At 42.2% G+C, this 20,870-nt stretch overlaps 2 protein-coding genes across 3 annotated transcripts in view; both read right to left on the bottom strand.

Moving 5' to 3' along the window:
• LOC306922096 (rhodopsin, GQ-coupled-like) overlaps positions 1 to 3,068 on the bottom strand; it is a gene marked incomplete at both ends in the record, with an annotated part of 17,843 nt that extends 14,775 nt beyond the window's left edge. Inside the window, 2 exons of the mRNA XM_079499489.1 lie at positions 478 to 585; positions 3,037 to 3,068. Of these exons, the coding sequence (XP_079355615.1) occupies positions 478 to 585; positions 3,037 to 3,068 (140 nt within the window). The remainder of the gene's footprint in view (positions 1 to 477; positions 586 to 3,036) is intronic.
• spast (spastin) overlaps positions 1 to 20,870 on the bottom strand; it is a 23,662-nt gene extending 2,792 nt beyond the window's left edge. Inside the window, exons 1-18 of one of the 2 annotated variants that reach the window (XM_079500032.1) lie at positions 20,252 to 20,870; positions 18,165 to 18,248; positions 17,813 to 17,896; positions 16,879 to 16,965; positions 14,844 to 15,034; positions 14,461 to 14,591; positions 13,983 to 14,076; positions 13,549 to 13,623; positions 12,016 to 12,087; positions 10,842 to 10,917; positions 9,496 to 9,587; positions 9,018 to 9,097; positions 8,858 to 8,900; positions 8,594 to 8,673; positions 7,560 to 7,630; positions 6,257 to 6,297; positions 4,790 to 6,094; positions 3,461 to 4,706 (exon numbers count right to left, since the gene is read on the bottom strand). In XM_079500032.1, coding sequence (XP_079356158.1) covers positions 5,969 to 6,094; positions 6,257 to 6,297; positions 7,560 to 7,630; positions 8,594 to 8,673; positions 8,858 to 8,900; positions 9,018 to 9,097; positions 9,496 to 9,587; positions 10,842 to 10,917; positions 12,016 to 12,087; positions 13,549 to 13,623; positions 13,983 to 14,076; positions 14,461 to 14,591; positions 14,844 to 15,034; positions 16,879 to 16,965; positions 17,813 to 17,896; positions 18,165 to 18,248; positions 20,252 to 20,609 — 1,785 coding nt within the window. In that variant the 5' untranslated portion in view covers positions 20,610 to 20,870 and the 3' untranslated portion in view covers positions 3,461 to 4,706; positions 4,790 to 5,968. Of the gene's footprint in view, positions 1 to 3,460; positions 6,095 to 6,256; positions 6,298 to 7,559; positions 7,631 to 8,593; positions 8,674 to 8,857; positions 8,901 to 9,017; positions 9,098 to 9,495; positions 9,588 to 10,841; positions 10,918 to 12,015; positions 12,088 to 13,548; positions 13,624 to 13,982; positions 14,077 to 14,460; positions 14,592 to 14,843; positions 15,035 to 16,878; positions 16,966 to 17,812; positions 17,897 to 18,164; positions 18,249 to 20,251 lie in introns of both variants that reach the window. The other variant, XM_079500031.1, reaches the window with a different exon arrangement.

Genomic DNA, 20,870 nt, shown 5'->3' with positions numbered 1-20,870 from the left:
GGACGCTACTGGTTGCTAGGTGTTGGCCATATGCTGAAGGAAGAGAGGCTCCTCAGTCAGGCTTGACTGTGAAAGCCCGACTTGGCGATGGGCTAGAGCTAGGATGGACATCAGCCGTCCTCTCTCTGAGGACATGACACCAAATGCCTCCAGTGACGGTGAGGGCTGATCCGCGTCTGAAGAAGGCGCTTGGAGGATCCGACTGCCTACTGTGGTATGACTAACAATTAGCGTTCCACGGCTATGCGCATGAAGGTGCGCATGGAGCCATCTCGGCCAGTGGGTCCTGAGCTGAGAAGTGGGAGGCTGGCTCTGATGCCTGGGGGGCAACGTCTTCTGCATCTTCCTCATAGTCATGGAAGTGCATAGCTTAAGCTGTCGGGGAGAGTACATCGTCCTCGAGTCAGCTGTGGCATCGGAGGGGGAGGCACTCGAACCCTCCGAGGTGCCTAGGTGTTATGTTAGGTGAGCATGGACCTCATGTGGGCCAGCTCCGCAGATAGCTGAGTCCTCTCAGATCTGCTGTGGCCGGCGGTCAGACCTTTTCCTCCTGGCACACGGGGCAGGACCAAGGTCGGCTCACGGCTGAAGGGGAGCTTCACACGAGGTACAAAAGTGGGAGCTCTCCCTTGTGGTGGCACCGGTTCCTCTGGACGGGCCAGTGCACACCAGTCACACCAGCTAGCCCAGGGCGCGGACGCTACTGGTTGCTAGGTGTTGGCCATATGCTGAAGGAAGGGAGCGTGTACGCTGCCTGTACCAGCAGAGGCTTTAATCTAGATCGGCATAGTGCACGCCGGTGCACACCAGTCCCAACTAGCCCAGGGCGCGGACGCTACTGGTTGCTAGGTGTTGGCCGTATGCTGAAGGAAGAGAGCGTGTACGCTGCCTGTACCAGCAGAGGCTTTAATTTAGATCGGCATAGTGCACACCAGTCCCAACTAGCCCAGGGCGCGGACGCTACTGGTTGCTAGGTGTTGGCCATATGCTGGAGGGAGTGCGTACGCCGTCTGTACCAGCAGAGGCTTTCGAGGTACAAAAGTGGGAGCTCTCCGTTGTGGTGGCACCGGTTCCTCTGGACCGGCCGGTGCACACCAGTCCCAACTAGCCCAGGGCGCGGACGCTACTGGTTGCTAGGTTTTGGCCATATGCTGGGGGGAGGAGGCGCGTACGCTACCTGTACCAGCAGAGGCTTTAACTTAGATCGGCATATAATGACTTAATCAAACAACTGAATGCTGCTATACCTGCCGCAGCATGTGAATATGCATTTACGTTTTATGCAAATGCTCATTGTAGCACTTTGAGATTTAACCAGATGTAAAGTGCGTCATAGGAACAGCGCACAAACGCTGCTGTTAGCTAGACTGTGCGACCTGCATGGTCGCGGTGGGGGAGGAGAGCTTGCACGCTACCTGTACCCCCAGCTGAGGCTTACTTATAATAAAGTAGCCTTCAGTCGAGGCTTGGACGCTGCTATGTAGCAGCTGTAGTGTTTCCTATGCGAACGTTTATCACAGCACTATGACGTTTATCCAAACTCCAAGTGCATTATTATTTATGTTTGCTAGTCCAGAGCGAAACAAAAGACACTTCCAATGCGCTAGTCAAGGCACTACTACGCATTCATGCTGGGAGGAGGGAGCACTAACGCTGCCTACACCAGCCCAAAGTTTGGTTAAATAAACCAACAAACAAGTTTTGGAGAAAGGGCTACAACCGATAGCTCCACCGATAGGGGCCGCCTGCTGAAGGAAGGGAGCGCGTACGCTGCCTGTATCAGCTGCAGCTAATAAACAGAACAAGCTATACACCAATAGCTGTTAATAAATGCTTGAGCTAACAAACGATTAGTAGCAAGTAACATCAAACTAGAGGCCGTATGCTGGAGGAGCGGAGCGCATACGCTGCCTGCCCTGTACCAGCTGGGCCAATAAACAGTAAGGCAAGCTATACACAGATAGCTGTTATAATAAATAGTATAATAAGCGCTTGGGCTACAACTACGGGTAGCAGCGCCAGTCAGAGACCCAATGCTGGAGACCAGCTGGGCTACTAACAACAAGACAAGCTATAGCCTACACGAATAGCTGTTAATAAACGCCTTTAGCTTTAAGCTACTGGTAGCAGCTGTGAGCTACGCTGGCAGCAGCGCCAGATGCCCTGTGCTGGGGACCAGCTGGGCTAATAGGACCTAGAGGTACCCAGGGGCACCTGTGGGGAAAAAACAAAGTTGTACCCACTGTATACACAAAAACTGTTAGAGCTTTGAGCTGAGTCCAGACATACTGGTAGCAGCATCAGTATCGAGGCCCACTGCTGGGGGCCAGCTGGGTTAATAACCAGACAAGCTATGTACACCAATAGCTGTTAATACTATTGAGCTACAAACTACTGGTAGCAACATCAATACCCTGGGATGACGCAGGTAGCTGCTCCTGTACCGGGCTAATAATAACAAGTTGTTATTGTTATTATTAACAACAACAACAAGAAGACAATCTATCCGCGGAGGCAGTTAAGCTTGAACGCTGCCAATATTATCGGCATTATGGCTTTGGCCAGCAAGGCTTGCCAAACAGAAAATGACACTTAGCCTTAACTAGCTTAACTTATCATAAGTTATATGCTGACTGCTGAGAGAATGGAGCGCCAACGCTTGCCATCAACAGCAGGGGCTAACCAAAGCTTGCAAGTAGCGTGTTTATCAAACGAAGGCAATATGACAGTGGCCATCCTTCGGCAAATCTTAGTCGCTTATAATAAGCGCTAGCGTTCACAGTCGAGCAAGCCTCGTATGCGGAGCAGGGAGGCGGCGCGAACGCAGCCTTTACTCACAAGAGGTTATGCCATGATACAATACATCATATAATTTGAACGTCTGTTAGCGTTCACCGTCAAACAAACCTCGTATGCGGAGCAGGGAGGTGGCGCAAACGCAGCCTTTACTCACAAGAGGTTATGCCATGATGCAATATATCATATAATTTGAACGTCTGTTTAGCGGGGATAGCACCGCTTTAGACGATAACGTACCTTTTGTCCAGGGAGGTTTTGTTCGCCTTCATTACCGGCGAGAGAGATTGGACGCTGCCGTCCACGCGAATCCAAATAAACTCCACTCATAGAGGAGTAAAAACAAAATCCATAGTCGCAGTTCCTGGAGGGCGAACAGCCGCTACTCCGACCGATTCGGTCACGGAACTACCAGCGACTCGGCAGACACCATAGGCTACATATTGCATTGCATAGCAACACATCGCAGCTCGGTGCAAACTTGGTTCTCACAGGCGAGCGAGAAGAAATTAGGGACTGAACCCCTGTAGACTGCCGGAAGATATAGACGACTCCGGGTCATCATGGGGTCAAAATTGACATTGTTGGTATAAAATACTCGACGGCGCATGCGCGAAGGGACGTATTCAGTGCTTAAGCACCGCCTCTGGCGGTCAGCAGGGACGAAATAGAACACTCCTGACATGAAGGTAAAGCATGTTATTTGTTGTTCATGAATTCAATTATAAAATAGTTCAGGAATCATTTAGGAATGAAACCAACATTTGGTCTGTAAATAATATGTAATGAACTGAACCATTGATACTTCCCACACTGCAGTGAGAATAGCATGCACAGAACATAAAGCAGTCCATGGACCATGTCATGGAAACAATCCATGGCACATTATAGTATGAAATCCACTGGGGACAATGCTACAGCCTTTTTCTGCAGCAGCAATATGCCACTTTGCGAGAATGGACGGGCTGGTTGTGCACATTCAGGCATTACATACTCTAACTGCGTAGAAAAGGCATTACAATATCTGTGCCAATGAGGTGAGTGTGATGCTGCTGTCGTGGAAAACACACACAAATGCATGCTTTTTTTAATGGACTATGTTTAGTTTAAAGTGTGTATCCGTCTCTTGGCTCATCAATGAGACAATGCACTCCTTGATTATCGACAAGCTTGCATTTTACATTGGTTCTTCCAACAACAATAAGACTATATGAGACATTAGTCTTGTCAGGCTTATATATAGCTATATCTACAGAACAAGCATTACATAAATAAACCAGCATTCATGGGCATCAGTTAACTATTACCCAGTATACAGTATATCCCAGCTAGGAGTTCTATATCAAAATCTACAGAGAAACAAAAAGTAGGGAGTATTTGTCCTATTTTCAGTACAACATTATAAAAGTCATGAACTCTTCTCTTTGTGATCTTACTACTCAGAAAAAATGCTAGTATATTATTCAGAAGAAAAACTGAAATGTCAGACATCACAGTCGCAGACTTGCAGTGACACATTATGAGCTATCAGAGAAAAAGGCAGTTAAGGGTTTAAAAATCATGGAACTTTGGTACAGTGCCAGTAGCCTAAAGGCTATGCCTGATTTATGCTTGCTTGCTTGTGTTTGCACACTGAAAATAGCCGATCTATAAGCTCACACCGCATTATGCTGTGGCAAAATATAACTCAGACTTTAGAGGATGCTGGTTCAAATCCCAACGATAGCAGACCTTGATTGGACAATAGGATTTAAGGTGTGAATTACTGTAGCACTAGCAACTGAATTAATTTGGACCAGGGTAGTTTCTGCCTTTACTGTAGAAATGTTCTACAATGGATACAATAGGAATCAGATAGGGAGCACCAATATACAGAAATGAATAGATAAGGCACAGTTCCCTACTAAAAACTACAAAACAAACTCTGTCTAGAAGTGATATCATCAGGGCTGGAGACTCACTTTTTATTCACAAGCCATACAGGCAAGTATACACCTCCTTTAGGATTTTACCAACCAACTACATTTATCAAACAGAATAAACAGTTGTGTGGTAACCTGGCAAAGTGACTGCTGGAGTAAACTTGATTAGCACCATAAAGTTGTCTGTTCCCATGCAATGTCATATAAATCCTTACTTTGTTCACCACAGGTTAGGTGTGTTTACTATTAGTGGTATGTGTATAACCAATTCTACACAGACTCCTCGCACTAATATTGTATTCCAATTACAGGAAAACAGTAGGGAATTTCAAAATTCAGTTTGGAGAAAAAAAGAAGAAAAAATGATGCAAATTTTTTAATATATATAAATACATGTGTGTGTGTGTGTGTAAAGAAAAAGTGTTTACTCGAGTCGTGACCCATGGAAATTGGTCCGTGACCCACAGGGTCCCGACCAACTGTTTGGGAAACAGTGGGTTAGAGGACCCTCAATGATTTTGGCCAAACTTTTGCAAAAGGCTGACTCCAGAAATAATGTGTAGCCTACTGATTTGTGAGACCAGCCTAGTCGGTTGAACAGAGCAAGGGGGAAATTACAACTGTTGTTTGAATTGTTTGGCATTAGCATTAGACAGCTTCACAGAGCAGAATCAGATTGTGCTAAAGCAATTAATTGGAATATTATTTTGGTATTTGATCATTGACCATGCACAGTTCTCTGTTAGTTCTTCAGGAATCTACATACAGTTCATCATGGACCTCTGTATGTTTCCTAAAACAAACAATGGAAAGCATTTTTATAATTGTTTTTTATTCTCTATTGTACCAAAAATGTATTAGAAATAACGGTGATGGGTCGCACACACAAAGAACTGCTTTAGTTTTTATTCTTGCATAGTGAATAATAGACAAATGTTTCAGCTATCCATAATCCAGCCTTCATCAGTGTGAAGGCTGGATAGCCGAAACGTTTGTCTATTATTCACTATGCAAGAATAAAAACTAAAGCTGTAATTGGTGTGTGCGACCCATCACCGTTATTTCTATTGCATGATTTGAACGGGTAACGCACCATGAGTCAGAGCGCGGTGGTCACAAAGAAAAGTGACCAAAAATGTATTGAAATGTGACCCATAGCCGCAATACGTACCAAACCGTGCGTTTTGTCATGCCGCTACACCACTAAATAGTGGTGCTTGGTTGAGTGTGTGTATGAGAGTATGGTTCTGTCATACAGCTGTCGTGTCGCCATAGTCTCTGTTCCAGCGAGCGTAAAGATCTAGAGTCTGTGGTCCAACACTTCTCTTGATCTTCTTCAGAGACTCCACAAAGTCACAGAAGCGGATGTTCCGCACCTGCAAACATCAAACGATTAACTGCATTTGCTGAACACCTGAAAATCTAAATGACAGCCATCATACATCATAGCATTCTGTTGTAATGATATAATGAACTGTCGTCAGTGTTACTAAAACAAATGTAACATCTATTACCAATTATCAATGCTATAAACTCACCTCACTAGCGGCCATGTTCCTGACTTGTTCTGGACGCAACTCTGTCAGAGTAGGAACAAAATATTAAAAACCATGGATGTGACATTCATAGCAATGCCCCAATCTAATTACACAGCTGCTAGGTAACTGATTCAACAAAACGCAGCTTCCCTCGGAAGGTCAAACAAGTAATCTGGCAATGGAGATGTTATTTTATGTTTTCTTCAATAATCTATATGTTTCGCCATCTGTTTTTTATCTTTGAATGTCAACATGAATGAAGTGATTACAATTTTGTACAACTAAGGAAATAGAGTTTTCATTACAATCCACTCTGCAAAGTAGTTTTGTTTAAGACAACAAAAAGGTTGAGAGGGAAGAAGGACAGAGAAGGTTCAAGGGGGTTTGATCCTAAAGGTTGAGAGGGAAGAAGGACAGAGAAGGTTCAAGGGGGTTTGATCCTAAAGGTTGAGAGGGAAGAAGGACAGAGAAGGTTCAAGGGGGTTTGATCCTAGGACAGAGAAGGTTCAAGGGGGTTTGATCCTAGGACAGAGAAGGTTCAAGGGGGTTTGATTCTAGGACAGAGAAGGTTCAAGGGGGTTTGATCCTAGGACAGAGAAGGTTCAAGGGGGTTTGATCCTAGGACAGAGAAGGTTCAAGGGGGTTTGATCCTAGGACAGTAGTTTGTTTTATGACTCGTACTGGAACTGAATAATACAATCAAGACCCTACAGATAAATTATGAGTCTTTCCACGATCAAAACTTACAAAAATCCATGAATGAGTCCATTGAAAACCATTGTAAAAAGAAGGCCACATAGGCCGCTGTGACCGTACCCTTAAGCCCCATTTCAAAAACAGTTTTTGTTTTCTTTTGTAGGAAAAGGTTAAACACTTTTACTGATGACCCATAAAAACAGGTCCCAAAAGGACTCCCTAATGTTTGTGAAACACTGATTCACTCAATGTAATGCAGATATCGATTCAAAGACACCAAGAGCTGCCAGCCAGCAAACTAGTGCTGTGGGAACCAACACACGGGCACCGGTCACGAGGACGTCCCACATTAACATATGTGGATGTACTCAAGAATGACGCAGGAGCGCAAAACACCAATGAGCTGGCTAGACGGAAAACCGTCTGAGGACGACCTAGACTAGAGAGTTCCTACTAGCGGAGTTGAAAAGGCATCTAACTATAAATGCACCAAGTCTGTGTGTGTGTGTGTGTGTGTGTGTGTGTGTGTGTGTGTGTGTGTGTGTGTGTGTGTGTACGTACGTCTGTACATGTGATAAATGATGTAAGGTCTCAAAGTGTTCCTCACCTCTGATGGGGCCCAGCGAAGCATCCTTTGCCAACGATGTCAGGTCACTGCCGGAGTAACCGTCTGTCATTCTGAGCCAAACATAAACACAACATGAGGATTTACTGTAGAATACACTGAATCTCCAATCTCCAATTTCAACCCAAACTGGTGTGCTACTATTATGTGAAAATAATTCATAATTTTCAAGATTTTGTTTTACATGAGAGCATATGACTTAATAATGATACTATACTACTAATAAAAAGAAAATGCAAGAGATACATGAACCAATCCTTTCTCATTGATAGAAATGGTAGATGATGCATTTATATAGAGCTTTCATCCACAGCGCTTTACATAGATTGTGCATTACATTCATTAATCATACATCCATCCATCCATCCATCCACCCACTGAGACACTGGCGCCCCAGGTGATAATATACAGAGTTCCCTGCCTGTCAAGTGCTTCGTCATCAGCATGACTAATTGAACAATCAGAATTAGGCCAAGGTAGTGTGATACCATCATGCAAAGTAGGCTACCAGTACCACCATGGTCATTTTATGAGTCACTTCCACTAATAGACTGCAGGTGTTATGTGAATGAGAATGTTAGTGAGTAATCTGCTATGAGTCACCTCAAGGCCTTGCTTACAATGTGTTTTTGAATACATGCCAATGTTCAACGATTCTGAAAACCCAGAAATTCACCCTGGAAGAACCAGAAGTAAACATCGGCCATAAATATTCTGCCAATCTACTACTACTTTCACTTTCATCAGAAAAACGCAGATAAATATTGTGCTTATATTATAATGAAAGTGGACGGCGATGAACCATTTAATTGATGGACCACAGCGGAAGTGAGTGTTGCCTACCGACCGGTAAGCTACTTCTCGGTAGATATTAGCGAGACTATTCTGAATCAATAAATAACTCAAAAAGACGCCAAAGACAGGCAGGGAGTGCCATTGGGAAATAGAATGTCAAAGACGTCATTGGCAGTTAATGAGTTTTAATCAAATATTACATTTTATCATCATCAACTTACTTGGCCAGTTGAGACAGTTCCTTCTGAGTGAGAGGGTTGCCATGTTTCCCTAAAAGGTTCTTCATCAGCTTAAAGCGGGTCTAGAAACAACAACACAAGCACAACACATTCAGGTCGATGGCAAACAGCAATAAACAGTAATACAATAAACAATAAAAAAACAATTCATAAGCTATCATACATTTTAGGCTGAATGCCTAACATACACATATGATAGAAACAACATTGTAGGATCATAATACATAAGTTCAAGCTTCAACATACCGCCTCAGTTGGTAAAGCCACATACACACGCTTAGCAAACCGCCTAGAGAGAAAGAGAGAGAGAGTGAGTAAGTGTATAAAGCTCTGGGTACTCAGGGCTGTTTGGTTTTGGACTACCATCTAGTGGTTGGCAACCAAAATGGAGCCATGCGGATCTGACCTGAGAACAGCCTCGTCCAGCTCCTGAGGTCTGTTGGTTGCTCCCATCACCAGCACCCGCTCGTCATTTCCTGACTGTACCTGTACTCGCGCGCACACACACACACACACAAACGCACGCACGCACGCACGCACGCACGCACGCACGCACGCACGCACGCACGCACGCACGCACGCACGCACACACGCACGCACGCACGCACGCACGCACGCACACACACACGCACACACCATACCATGGAAACAATAGTTAAACATGTACAGACCATTACATTTACCGTGATGCAGGATCTGATGTAACTGTCATGGCATTTCCTTATCTACCTAGCCAAATTATTTTGTTATAGGTTCCTACTTGTTCTGTTCAACTAGGAAGATAAGATAAGAGCCTGGCTCGGTTGCTAGAACAAAGAAATGTGGGTGAGATGAAGTGCATTTGAATAAACAGACGAGCAGACAGAAAACAGAAAACATTTTACCCCATCAAACTCGATCAGGAACTCAGTCTTCAGTCGTCTGCTAGCATCATGCTCGCCCTCTCTCCTCTCACATAGAAGACTGTCGATTTCATCTGTGTGGAATGTGAATGGATTCAGTTAAATAGTATCACGTAGCCAGACGACCATTTCTGCCAGGGGATGTCAGGGGAAATCTAAATTCAATGATTGGGCTTGACCGGCAGATTATAATACAAACCTACACCCAATGCTTTAATCCTGAAACCATATGAAGGAACGCCCCTACCAGTTTTAGCCGTTACCAGTATCAGTGGGCAGAGATCTCGGATCGTCTGGTTACGTGAGACTATGCAAAACTTAATATCAGTCACTAGTGTTATTGCAGCTGTCAGACCATACTCGTATTTCTGCAAAACATATGTTCTTCTAAAATTTAGAAGAACATATTTTTTTACCATTTAGAATCTAAATGGTAAATGGTGCATTTAATAGCGCCTTTATCCAAGGCGCTTTACAGAGACTGTGCATTACATTCACCCATTCACACACACATTCACACACCGATACCAGAGGAAACCATGCAAGGCACCAACCTGCACATCGGGAGAAATAAGGGGTTCAGAGTTTAGAGTATATATGAATAGAGACGGCACCCGGAGGAAACCCTGAGGAGAAATGGACATAGTGGCCGAATTTGGTATTGCAGCGCTGGCCCAAAACACATGAATGCGCTGGTCCATTGACTATCATTGTGCACGTTCATGATGACACGTGAACGCTGTTTCATACGTGAACACCGCTGTTTCATACAAGAACGCGTGCAATGATAGTCAATGGCCAGCGCGTTCATGTTATTGGGGCAAATCCATCCCAGAATGCACTCTGTTCCTACCCAGAAGGAGGAGTGAAATCGCCTCATGCGCTTTTGAGCAACTTAATGCAAGTGGATGGGAGGAGAAATCCAGTGACGTCTCTATTCATATATATGCTAAGGTTCAGAGTCTTGCTCAAGGACACTTCAACACCAACTCTGGGGGAGCCCGGGTTCGAACTGGGAACCATCCGGTCACTCTACCCCTGAGCCACTGCCGCCCTGAGGGCGACCTTCTAACATTTTTTCGCATGGTTCAAATGGTACACATGTAATTTGGAACAAATAGAAGTCTGTGATGCCATACATAACTTAATCTACAAAAAGACAATATCTTTTTAAAGAAATATATTGGTTACTTAAAATCACACTATGCAACCTAATGATGTTGTCTGCACACACAAAATGCATAATGTGCGTTAGATCACAGACCATAATGTGATTTGAAATTCTGTATACAGCACAATATAATTGACAAAGTAAAGTAAACTGTTACCTATAAAAATGATAGAGGGCTGCAACTCCCTAGCGACTGCAAACAAAGCTCGCACCAGCTTCTCCCCCTCTCCTACCTGGAAACATAGAGGACAAAGGATGGGCAATGTGGAGATAAAGTGCATGTCTCAAGAGTTAATACAGTTACAATTTCTATACTTTTTCGGGGTGCATAGTACTGCATACGTTGGTTAGACATACTAACAGTCCGACAGGCATTACTCCGACAACACAGTCACTCCTGACATGCATGGCAGGTTAAAACTAGGCCGTGGCAGGTTAAAACGAACCTGTGGCTCCCGACAAGCGTGGCAGGTTAAAACTAACCTGTGGCTTCCTGTGAGGAAGGATAATGCCCACCCACTCGAGTCAGAGTACAGGCTGTTGCCATCGGGCCGTCGTCTGGGGGCCCCCGTTGTAAAAAACAACAGATATAAGCACTCCTTTGTCCCTGCCTCGATCCGTGCAGTCAATGCTGCCGGTGGTCTTGTGGTGTGATGATGATGATGCTGAAAGATGCACTTTATGCAGCACTTTATATATTATATCTTATGCACTTTTTTATTTTTTATTCTCCTACCTGCACTAGATGCGACCAGACCTCCGGTTATGCTATGCTATGGTGTCTCTTGTCTGTTGTTGTCCTGTATTGTTTTGTATTTGTATTTGTTTGTCGGAAACCACTACTGTTACTGTAAACACAATTGCCCTTCTGGGACATTAATAAAAACCTTGAACCTTGAACCTTGGATAGGTTTAGGGTTGGGTTTTGGGTAGGGTGTTGGACTAGTATGTTAGTATGTCGGACCAAACACATGCACCCCACTTTTTCACTGTAGTCGGCATTCTTGTAGTAACATCAATTTCCAGCTTGAGTAATTGAAATGTGAGAGAAAATACAGCCTCTGTATTATTCCTTGCATCTGTAGTATGGAGCAGCACTGATGAATGTAGCAAAGGAAGCTAATTTTATTTTCAAAGTTTCGAACTCTAGCTTGCAGTAATTACTCTTCCAAAGTTACCTACCACACCTTTAAGGGTTTGGTGTTTACTTTACAGTATGCTGACAGTGACAAGACAATTTTACTAAACATTGTTCTTCATAACAAAAGATAGAATGTATGAAAAGGACAGCGTGTCTCGGAAAGTAAAATTAGAATTCAGGGTATACTTACATATTTCGAGGTTAAGCTGGCGGCACTAATGTTGAAAAAGGTTGCATTGGATTCCATGGCCACTGCTTTAGCCTGGGTTTTAAATTAAAAGACAAACAAGAGGAGTTTATTTCCAAGATGAGGTGTCAAATGTTCAAAGAAAACAGACAATTATAAGCCATGAGCCAGTGGTATGTCGGAGATAAAATACATTTAAAAATAATTAATTGCAAATAATTTACAATTAGATTAAACACAAACTTTATTTATATAGCACACACTCTTTTATCCTTAATCTTCATCCATTCCTGTACCACAACAATATTGTTTTTTTGACTAACTCATATTTGCGTTATTACCACTGCTCTGGAGAATGAGCTTTAGCACAAAATCTAGGTCAAATAGCACTGTAGGAGCAGTTTTGCTTGGTAGGGTACTGTAATCAGTTATGTGTGGTATATTTGTGGATATAGGGGTTGGCAGAGACCTAAAGCCTGGGAACGATATACGATTCTATAAATGGGAGTGATTTATAAACACACACACACACACACACACACACACACACACACACACACACACACACACACACACACACACACACACACACACACACACACACACACACACACACACACACACACACACACACACACACACACACACACACACACACACACACACACACACACACACACACACACACACACACACACACACACACACACAATTTTACAATGTTCTGCCAGTATTTTATGCTTTTCTTAAAACCACCGAGAACAGAATTTACCCAGAGGGTTGTCAACTCATCACCTCCTGCTGGGTTCGTTATGCTTAATTTATACTCCATCATACGACTAAGTATAAATCAGGCTTTACTGGGATCGAGAAGGAGGGCATCCACCACTATTCCCCATTTCCTTTTTTTGTAATCTAATGTGAACTCTTGGGTGTATGCTTAAGTCTAGTATAGAGCAATGGTTCCCAAACTTTGCAAACTCATGTACCCCTGGCCCTGAGACACTCTAGTCTACATCTTGTGGAGTAAAAACAATAGTTGGTCTCTAGACTATTATTATAAATATGTATCATTAAGCTAATGGGTTACAAAGTCATGTGCTGTTTCAGTTCTGTAAAGCTGACTTTAAAGATTATGCATACACATATGTTTATTTTTTAAGAATTTATTGCATTATTAACTATTGCTAAAATCTTTACATAAAGTTGCATTGTATTTGGTTTGTATAGTACTTTCTGTGTAAAGCACATTGTGTTCCTGTATATGAAACCTGTGAAATTATATTTTTATTTATTTGTATATTTATTTGGAAGGGACAGCGAATATTAATGAACACCACACATACAATGTTGTGTAAATACTTATTACCATTTTGTACCAATGTATACCATTTTGGAAAATAAATAAACATTTGAATTATAAAAAGAATGCTAATTAAACAACAGTCAGTAAATATATATATATATATATATATATATATATATATATATATATATATATATATATAATAGTAACGTTTGACATGACAAACTCACCAACATAGTCTTCCCATTTCCTGGAGGACCAAACAGGAGAAGGCCTCGTGCTGGAGCCCTCAGTCCTGTAAACAGCTGGGGAAGAATTCGTAGCATATACCAAAGCACGTAAACAACAGAAGAATTCATAGCATATACCAAAGCACGTAAACAACAGCACCAAACAAAGATTTCTATTCAGGAATCTTATTCTCAAATTATATTTTAAAAACTGGTGTAGATGCAATTTGAGAATCCCATCGGAAAATAACGGAAAATCAGCGACCCCTGTTTTGATGCGAGTCAACAGTCTGTCAGACTAGTGCAGATCATGTGACCCAATTTCAAATATATTGTAAAATGTTGAGAATTAACTACTTGTAATTAGGCATTCAGGGACACTAGCAGCATTTCTACATAATAGCTTTCTCTAAGGTTTGTACATCATGACTAACCTCTGGTCTCAGTGCAGGAAGGATGACTATCTCCTGTAGGGCTTGCTTGGCCAGCTCCTGACCAGCGACATCGTCAAACCTTACTGCTGAACCACTGGAACACAATCACAATCACTTTATTCCACAGGACCAGGAATAATATACGGTAGACTACAGCAGACTTTTTTTATGCAAATCAGCATCATTTTTAGGATCCTGTTATTGGAGAAAAATGTAATTATAAACAGCATTGTTACAATCAGGGTTGCAGTTATTAGATATATCTGTGACATATGACTAATTTGGGCAAGGTTTCAGTACGATCACACACACACACACACACACACACACACACACACACACACACACACACACACACACACACACACACACACACACACACACACACACACACACACACACACACACACACACACACACACACACACACACACACACACACACACACACACACACACACACACACACACACACACACCTGTCAACAATGTCATTGAGGATGAGGCTGGCCAGCTTGCTGTCCACATTCTTCAGGTTTTTCATGTCCTTTTTCAGTGGTGATGTTGGGGTGGTGGAGGGTTTATTGTTTTGTCGGTTTCCTGCTTTTCCCTTGAGTGAAAAAAGCAAACAATGCGAAAATCCCACAATGATTAGGAAAACTGTATTATGCTTGATTCCCTCAACCTGTGATGTGCCCTGCAAACTCACAAATACAATTCCTATTTGAAAAGGTCATCCTTCTCTAATCATTCATTTCTCGGTCAGTGTCCAGTATGAAGTGTATCCTTAGAACCTCACATGTGAAATGACAGTGTCTTTAAAACCACATCAACCCACTTCATAGTAAGACTATAAACTCACCTTATTACTGTTGGTATGGGCAGCTGGCCTCTGTATGTGACTGTTTGAGGGGGCATTATAATTGGAGGTGCGCTGATGGCTGGCATGCCCTCCTGATGAGGAAGAGGCGCTCTTTGGGCCCTGTTTTGGTCGTGGCAACAAGTGGCTAGACGAAGTTATGTGGTCCCTCTTTTTGGGTACAGCACCAGTTACTACAAACAATAAAAACACAGGCATGCGTACACAGGCACGTCATAAGAAATTTGTGTATAAACTTTGAGTAGTCAATCATTTTTAGTCATCATGCCATTTACCTCCCCACAACATTCTGTGTTACCAGTGCTATTGTACCCTACTGGCTACCCTGCCAGTGAGGAGCCCCCAACGGGAGGATGTAGTGCCTCCGCCCTACTCCTCCCGTTCAACATTTCACACTAGGTGCGTTTCCATGAAGCCGTTTTTTACGCATTAAGGCTCTTGCGCAAAATCTCCTGGATGGAAACACCTCAAAATGCGAATAAGTCTCGATTTTTCGCAAAAACACTTTTTCGCTTGAAGGTGGCGGTTTTCGAGTGAAATGCACAAATGGGGTATGGAAACACTTGCGGAAAAGATTTCTAATTAGAAAGCATTGAACTCGCATTATATCACTTTTGAACAGTTGGAAAAGAAGAAAAAAAAACACGCAATGGTTTGATCATGGAAGTTAGATGAATATAATTCTCCAAAACACCTCGGAACGGACGAGACTACTAAAATACGCTATTATTGCTATAATGTCCATAGAGAATGTATCACCACCAACTATAAGGATGCTTTTAAACTGGTAGACCTATTGCCTGGCATTGCAAGCAACCGTGATGAAACTACGAACGGCTTTTGCCGTTTTCATTGATGAGAGACGTACTGTAGCCTACCAGCTGCAATGATATCGCAAAACTGTGCAATCAATATATAAACAACCAATTTATCCCCCTGTAGCCTACTGTACATGCGCCCCGAATATGAATGCAAGTTCAAGCCTGCATGTATAAGGATTACCTTTCGTCGCACGATGATGTCATGCAGATAACATTACGATGTACAAGACCAAGTGCCCGATGAGACGCGTTGTCAGCTTATAGATCAGTTCTGAACTTCTGACACAATGTTCTGTGGTAAATATTAAGAAGCGCATATCAAGCAACAGTCTGTAGCCTGTGTGTGTGTGGATGAGATGCGTTGAATCAGTTCTGTACCATGGTAAGAAGCACAAATCAGGCAACAGTAAGCTATAGGGCGGCTATATACATGTATGTGTATCTGTTTCTGTGTGTTGTGTTTGCGAGGAGCAGCAGGCTGTCGGGGAGAAAAACATCTTTAGGCTATTTTTTATTAATGTGTTCGGCTTATAGTTAAATGTCCCTTAAATAGAAAGTCAGGAAATTAGGCCTACTTTAATAATTAGGCTACAATCTAGTGATTCTAGTCTTACCAGCTATATAGTTTAATAGTTAAATACATTCCGAGGAGCCGATGGGACAAAAACCTGTCCCCGGACAGCCTCTGCACAGCACAAAGGACTTGTAGCCCAATTGCCAACCAGGCAGTCTGTGTATAATATTTTTGTATAGCCTAAAATAATGTCAAAAAGATAAATATATGTCATATAACGGTAAGGCTCACTTTACTGGCAAAATAGTGCCACCTACTGCTTATTTCATGAACTTATTTTCGCATAATCAGTGGATGGAAACAAGAGACAATGCGCATTTCTTTTTTCGACTTAATGAACATACGCTTCCTATTTTCGCAAAGGCTTAATGGAATCACACCTACTGACAGGTGCTACCCACCCCATAAGAATATGTGCAATGACAAAGATCACTCTCCTCGCCCAGCTTCCGTCACCTGGACATAGCCAAATGTGTTCGTATAGACGTTCAGCCAAACCAGATGCACAAAGGTAGATACAAACCCGTAGACTCTGTGGTGGTGGACAGGTACTTTTTTATCCCTGCGCCACCCAAGCACTGTATAAATTATTTTGAAGGCAGTATGCAAGGGTAAGACCTACCTGAGCGTAGATGAGTGTTATCGTAAACTGGATTAGTGCTGTCAATATAGATGTCTCGCTGAGTGGTGTGTCCTGAAATCACCTTGGCTAAAAAACGTCAAAGGACAAACAGCAACACAAACAAAAAGAAAATAATCCTAATTTATGATGATATATTATATAAAAGAAATCAATTGAATTATATGAAGTGCTTGCTTGTATGCTTTAAAATGGCACTAATCTGTCAACCATTAAGCTAGTCATTACAGGAGAGCATTATTAGTATTCGGACTAGATTATTAATGCCTACAGTACGATAGCAGTCATGTCTAATTCTCTAAAGCTACAGTACAGTACAACATCATGAACTGCATAGATTTGACTGTGAGAAGAATTTTAAAAGCAAGAAGTAAATAAGAAAAGGATGCCTTTTCTTCATGCTGGCATTGAATGAATAAAGCATCAGATGTCCATTAATAATTTGGATCATCATGCATGATGATGCATAATGAATCTATGATATTAAGTTTGAACGCATAACTGTTTGAAAAGTGATTTAACGTTAACATTTCTTTGAATATCAAGTAATGAACAATGCCATAATTTCCTACATCTAGGCTAAAATTTGAAGCATGTGGACCTATTTTAGCCATCTAAACCTATACTGTACATACACATGCATACTCAATGAATCTATCGTAATTGGACATTTCGACATATACTTTCCCAAACTAACGTTTGTAGACTTTCCATTCCAGTGTAAGAAACTTGGAGGGTGGAAGACAGTAATACAGTAAAGCCGGATTTATACCAGAAATAGACGATCTACAATACAAGCAAGTGTTGCAGCACATGTTGTGTGCTTGTAGATCTGCTATTTTCCGTGTTCACTTTGAAGTGCAACAAGCCCTTAACTTTCAGAAACTTTCATAGGGGGAAAGGAGGTTTACTCTACCCAACAGTTCTAGTCGGTCTTTGGCCATGATGAGATTGGTGGTCATTTTAGCCTGAAGGCGTTTATCACGCTCATATTTCTCTCCTGGAAGAGACAGGAATTGTAGTTTTAGACATAATATATATATTGGTGTTACATATTTAAAAATAGAATACACATGAAAAATTACTACTAATAAAAGGTAAATGTGTGATGTTTTAAAAAGAAAAATGTAGATTCTACCATACACTTTATAAAAGGGCATAAAGGTTACATACTGAAAAACGCCTTGGGTTGGTAAATCTGTAAAAGTTGTTTTTGTATGACACAATCTACTAGTCACTGACAATACATTTTCTGTATTCAAAATCACCTTTTTCTGGAACCTTAATGGCAATGCCCTTCTCCAGCTCTGCAATCCCTTGTTTGTACCACTCCACTGCTTGATCTTTCTGGCCTAATTACAAATAAACACATTGGTCAGGACCTTTGGAAATGATAAATAAAAGGTGCATTAATTCACTAGGAATCAAGTCACTCAGTCATTGTAAACCAGAATCTCTCTGCAAAGTAGAACATACAGCTACATGTATACTGGCACAGCTCTGGTATACCAGAGCCATTTGCTGTTGCAGATTATGGGGTGTTTTGTCTTGATTGAGGTTGGCAAAGTGTCCAGTAAAAATGTCTGAACCGGTGATACTGCTGCATGAGAAAAAATCAAGACTGTGTCTTTCAAGAGACAAATACAAGGCTATCTTTTCAGGGACTATTTTAAAGCCTCTGGGATCAACAGCAGTATATGTCTCTAATACATAAGATGATACTAGTCATGCTGGTATATTGTCCATATACTGAAAGTGCTTTACCAGCAGTGTACTACAGTGTAAGCTTACTATAGCACTCACACTCTAGTGCAGTGCCATTTTCCACTCTTCCCAAGAACAAATTTAGTACACAAAGCCCTCACAAAGGGGTTGGAGTGGCTGGGTGAAACAGGCCATTTGTTGGGCCCCTGGCCTGTCTATTCGTCCGCCTGCCATAAGAACAATGGAGCTACAGTGAGAGAGAGAATGTCTGATGATACGAGTGTTTCTGTTCCTTCTGACCAGGACACAGCACCAGAGGGCACCCACAGCAGCTTATACAAGCACAGTCTTCTATTGAAACACAAAGGCTATCGGATTCGCTACACACACACACACAAATGAAGAGAAGTCTAAAGCTCTCAGGCGTATACAAAGGTTTTATCTCAAACACCCAACACTGTTCATTAGTTTCCGAGTTGTGAATTGTTCTTTAATATGTATTTTATCTTTAAGCATAAAGGAATGTGAATATATAATATATAACCGATGAGCATGTTGTATTGCCTTGCATGGTTTCCTCCGCCATCGGTGTGTGTGTGTGTGTGTGTGTGTGTGTGTGTGTGTGTGTGTGTGAGTGTGTGTGTGAGAATGTGAAATACATTGAAAAAGCGCTTTGGAGAAAAGCGCTATATAATAAATGCAGACCATTGATCATTTTACAACAATAAACTGCTTTAGTTTATTGTTTCCCAAGTTTTGGGAAATTGCTGATATGACAGATGAGAACATATTGATAATTGCCATGTTGATATCTGATCACTGCCATGTTGATATCTGGTTTTTGTTTCTTTCTTTCTCTATCACTTTACACAGACTTTCTCTAAACTTTTTTTTTTTAAACATATAAACCTGTGATGACAAAAGTCAATGACCAAAAGTTGAGACGAGTTGATGGACAACTGATAAACAGATCAAACAAATAATTTCCTGGTTTAAGGAAATTATTTTGAATGAGAGCCATTGTTCGTTATTTTCTCTGACAAACTTCCACTATGTGCCTTTGGCTGAGCAATGAATTGAACACACTTCTGTCTTCTGTTTGGAAAGTCACTTTCACTGAACCATAATGAGGCCACTGTATTAGGCTCCAGATCAGCTGCCTCCCTCAACCACATCCTGCCATCAGTTTGGTTGGAAATCAACTTGTAGAACAAGAACATTAAGCTACTTTCCTCAAGCCATACAGAAATACCTACTCAACTGGGGTATGCTTTATACTTTTATTTTCAATAAGTTTTTCTATACCTGCTGACTGCTGAGCAACATCCACCCTATGCAAGTATTCATCCACCAAGTCCAAGATAACAAGCCAACTTCCTGGTTACCATCTTCCTTGGTTACCATTACATTTTAATGGCTCCTGCTGAGTATGGAATGAAACTGACAATATGACATGACTAGACTTGTCGCCTAGAGCCCTAGACATACCTTTAACAGCAGCTTATATAGTCTACCAATAGTTGTGTCTCCTCTCCTGTACATTCAAGTTTCAACAATCACATTATTACACAGTGACTTGACAGCTGGCCTGCCAAGCCAATGAAAACTCGCAGACTATAGGGGAAACAGAAGGGCACGGCACAACAAACACCTTTCTCATCTTCATCTATCCTGAGTGCCAGAGAGATGTACTCAAAAGCTTGTTTGTGGTAGTTCTTGATCCGCTCTTCATCGTTGTACTCCACACTTCCCTTGATGTCTCCCTGACCGTCAGTCCGTTGTTTGGATCTCGCAGCCATACCTCGTCCTCGACGGGTCAACCGCTCGTACAGCCAGGCGAGGACAATGCCACAGTACACTGCGACAAGACGCAACAATGACAGCACGGCCCGCAGCGGAGAGACGATGATGTGCAAACCGCTCTTAAGTGCCGACACCGGATCGCAGCTGTCTCTGTCGGCGGCGGCGCCTCGCTTCTTCCTGCTGCTCCTTCCTCCCGTGGAACTCATTCATCCGCCTCCCTATGAACCGAGCCATGTCATAATAACTGACTTTTTGTATTGTGTTTTTTTGTTTTGGTGGCTTTTGGGTTTTACCCACTGTCTTCTCTCTACCTCTAATGCTGTCATCCGTTGAATCTTGATTAAATAAATAACGACCAAATGTTAGTTAGGCGTAAAGCATTTAAAATAGATGTATTGTATTGCAATTTGCACCAGCATGCTACCATGCAGCCCACTCCACTGTTGCCAAAAAGCCAAAGGCAAGCA

The sequence above is a fragment of the Electrona antarctica genome, assembly GCF_951216825.1.
Source record: "Electrona antarctica genome assembly, chromosome: 4".
NCBI classification, from domain to species: domain Eukaryota; kingdom Metazoa; phylum Chordata; class Actinopteri; order Myctophiformes; family Myctophidae; genus Electrona; species Electrona antarctica.
The sequence above is the reverse complement of the archived record's forward strand: the minus strand, read 5'-3'. Positions and strand labels throughout refer to the sequence as shown.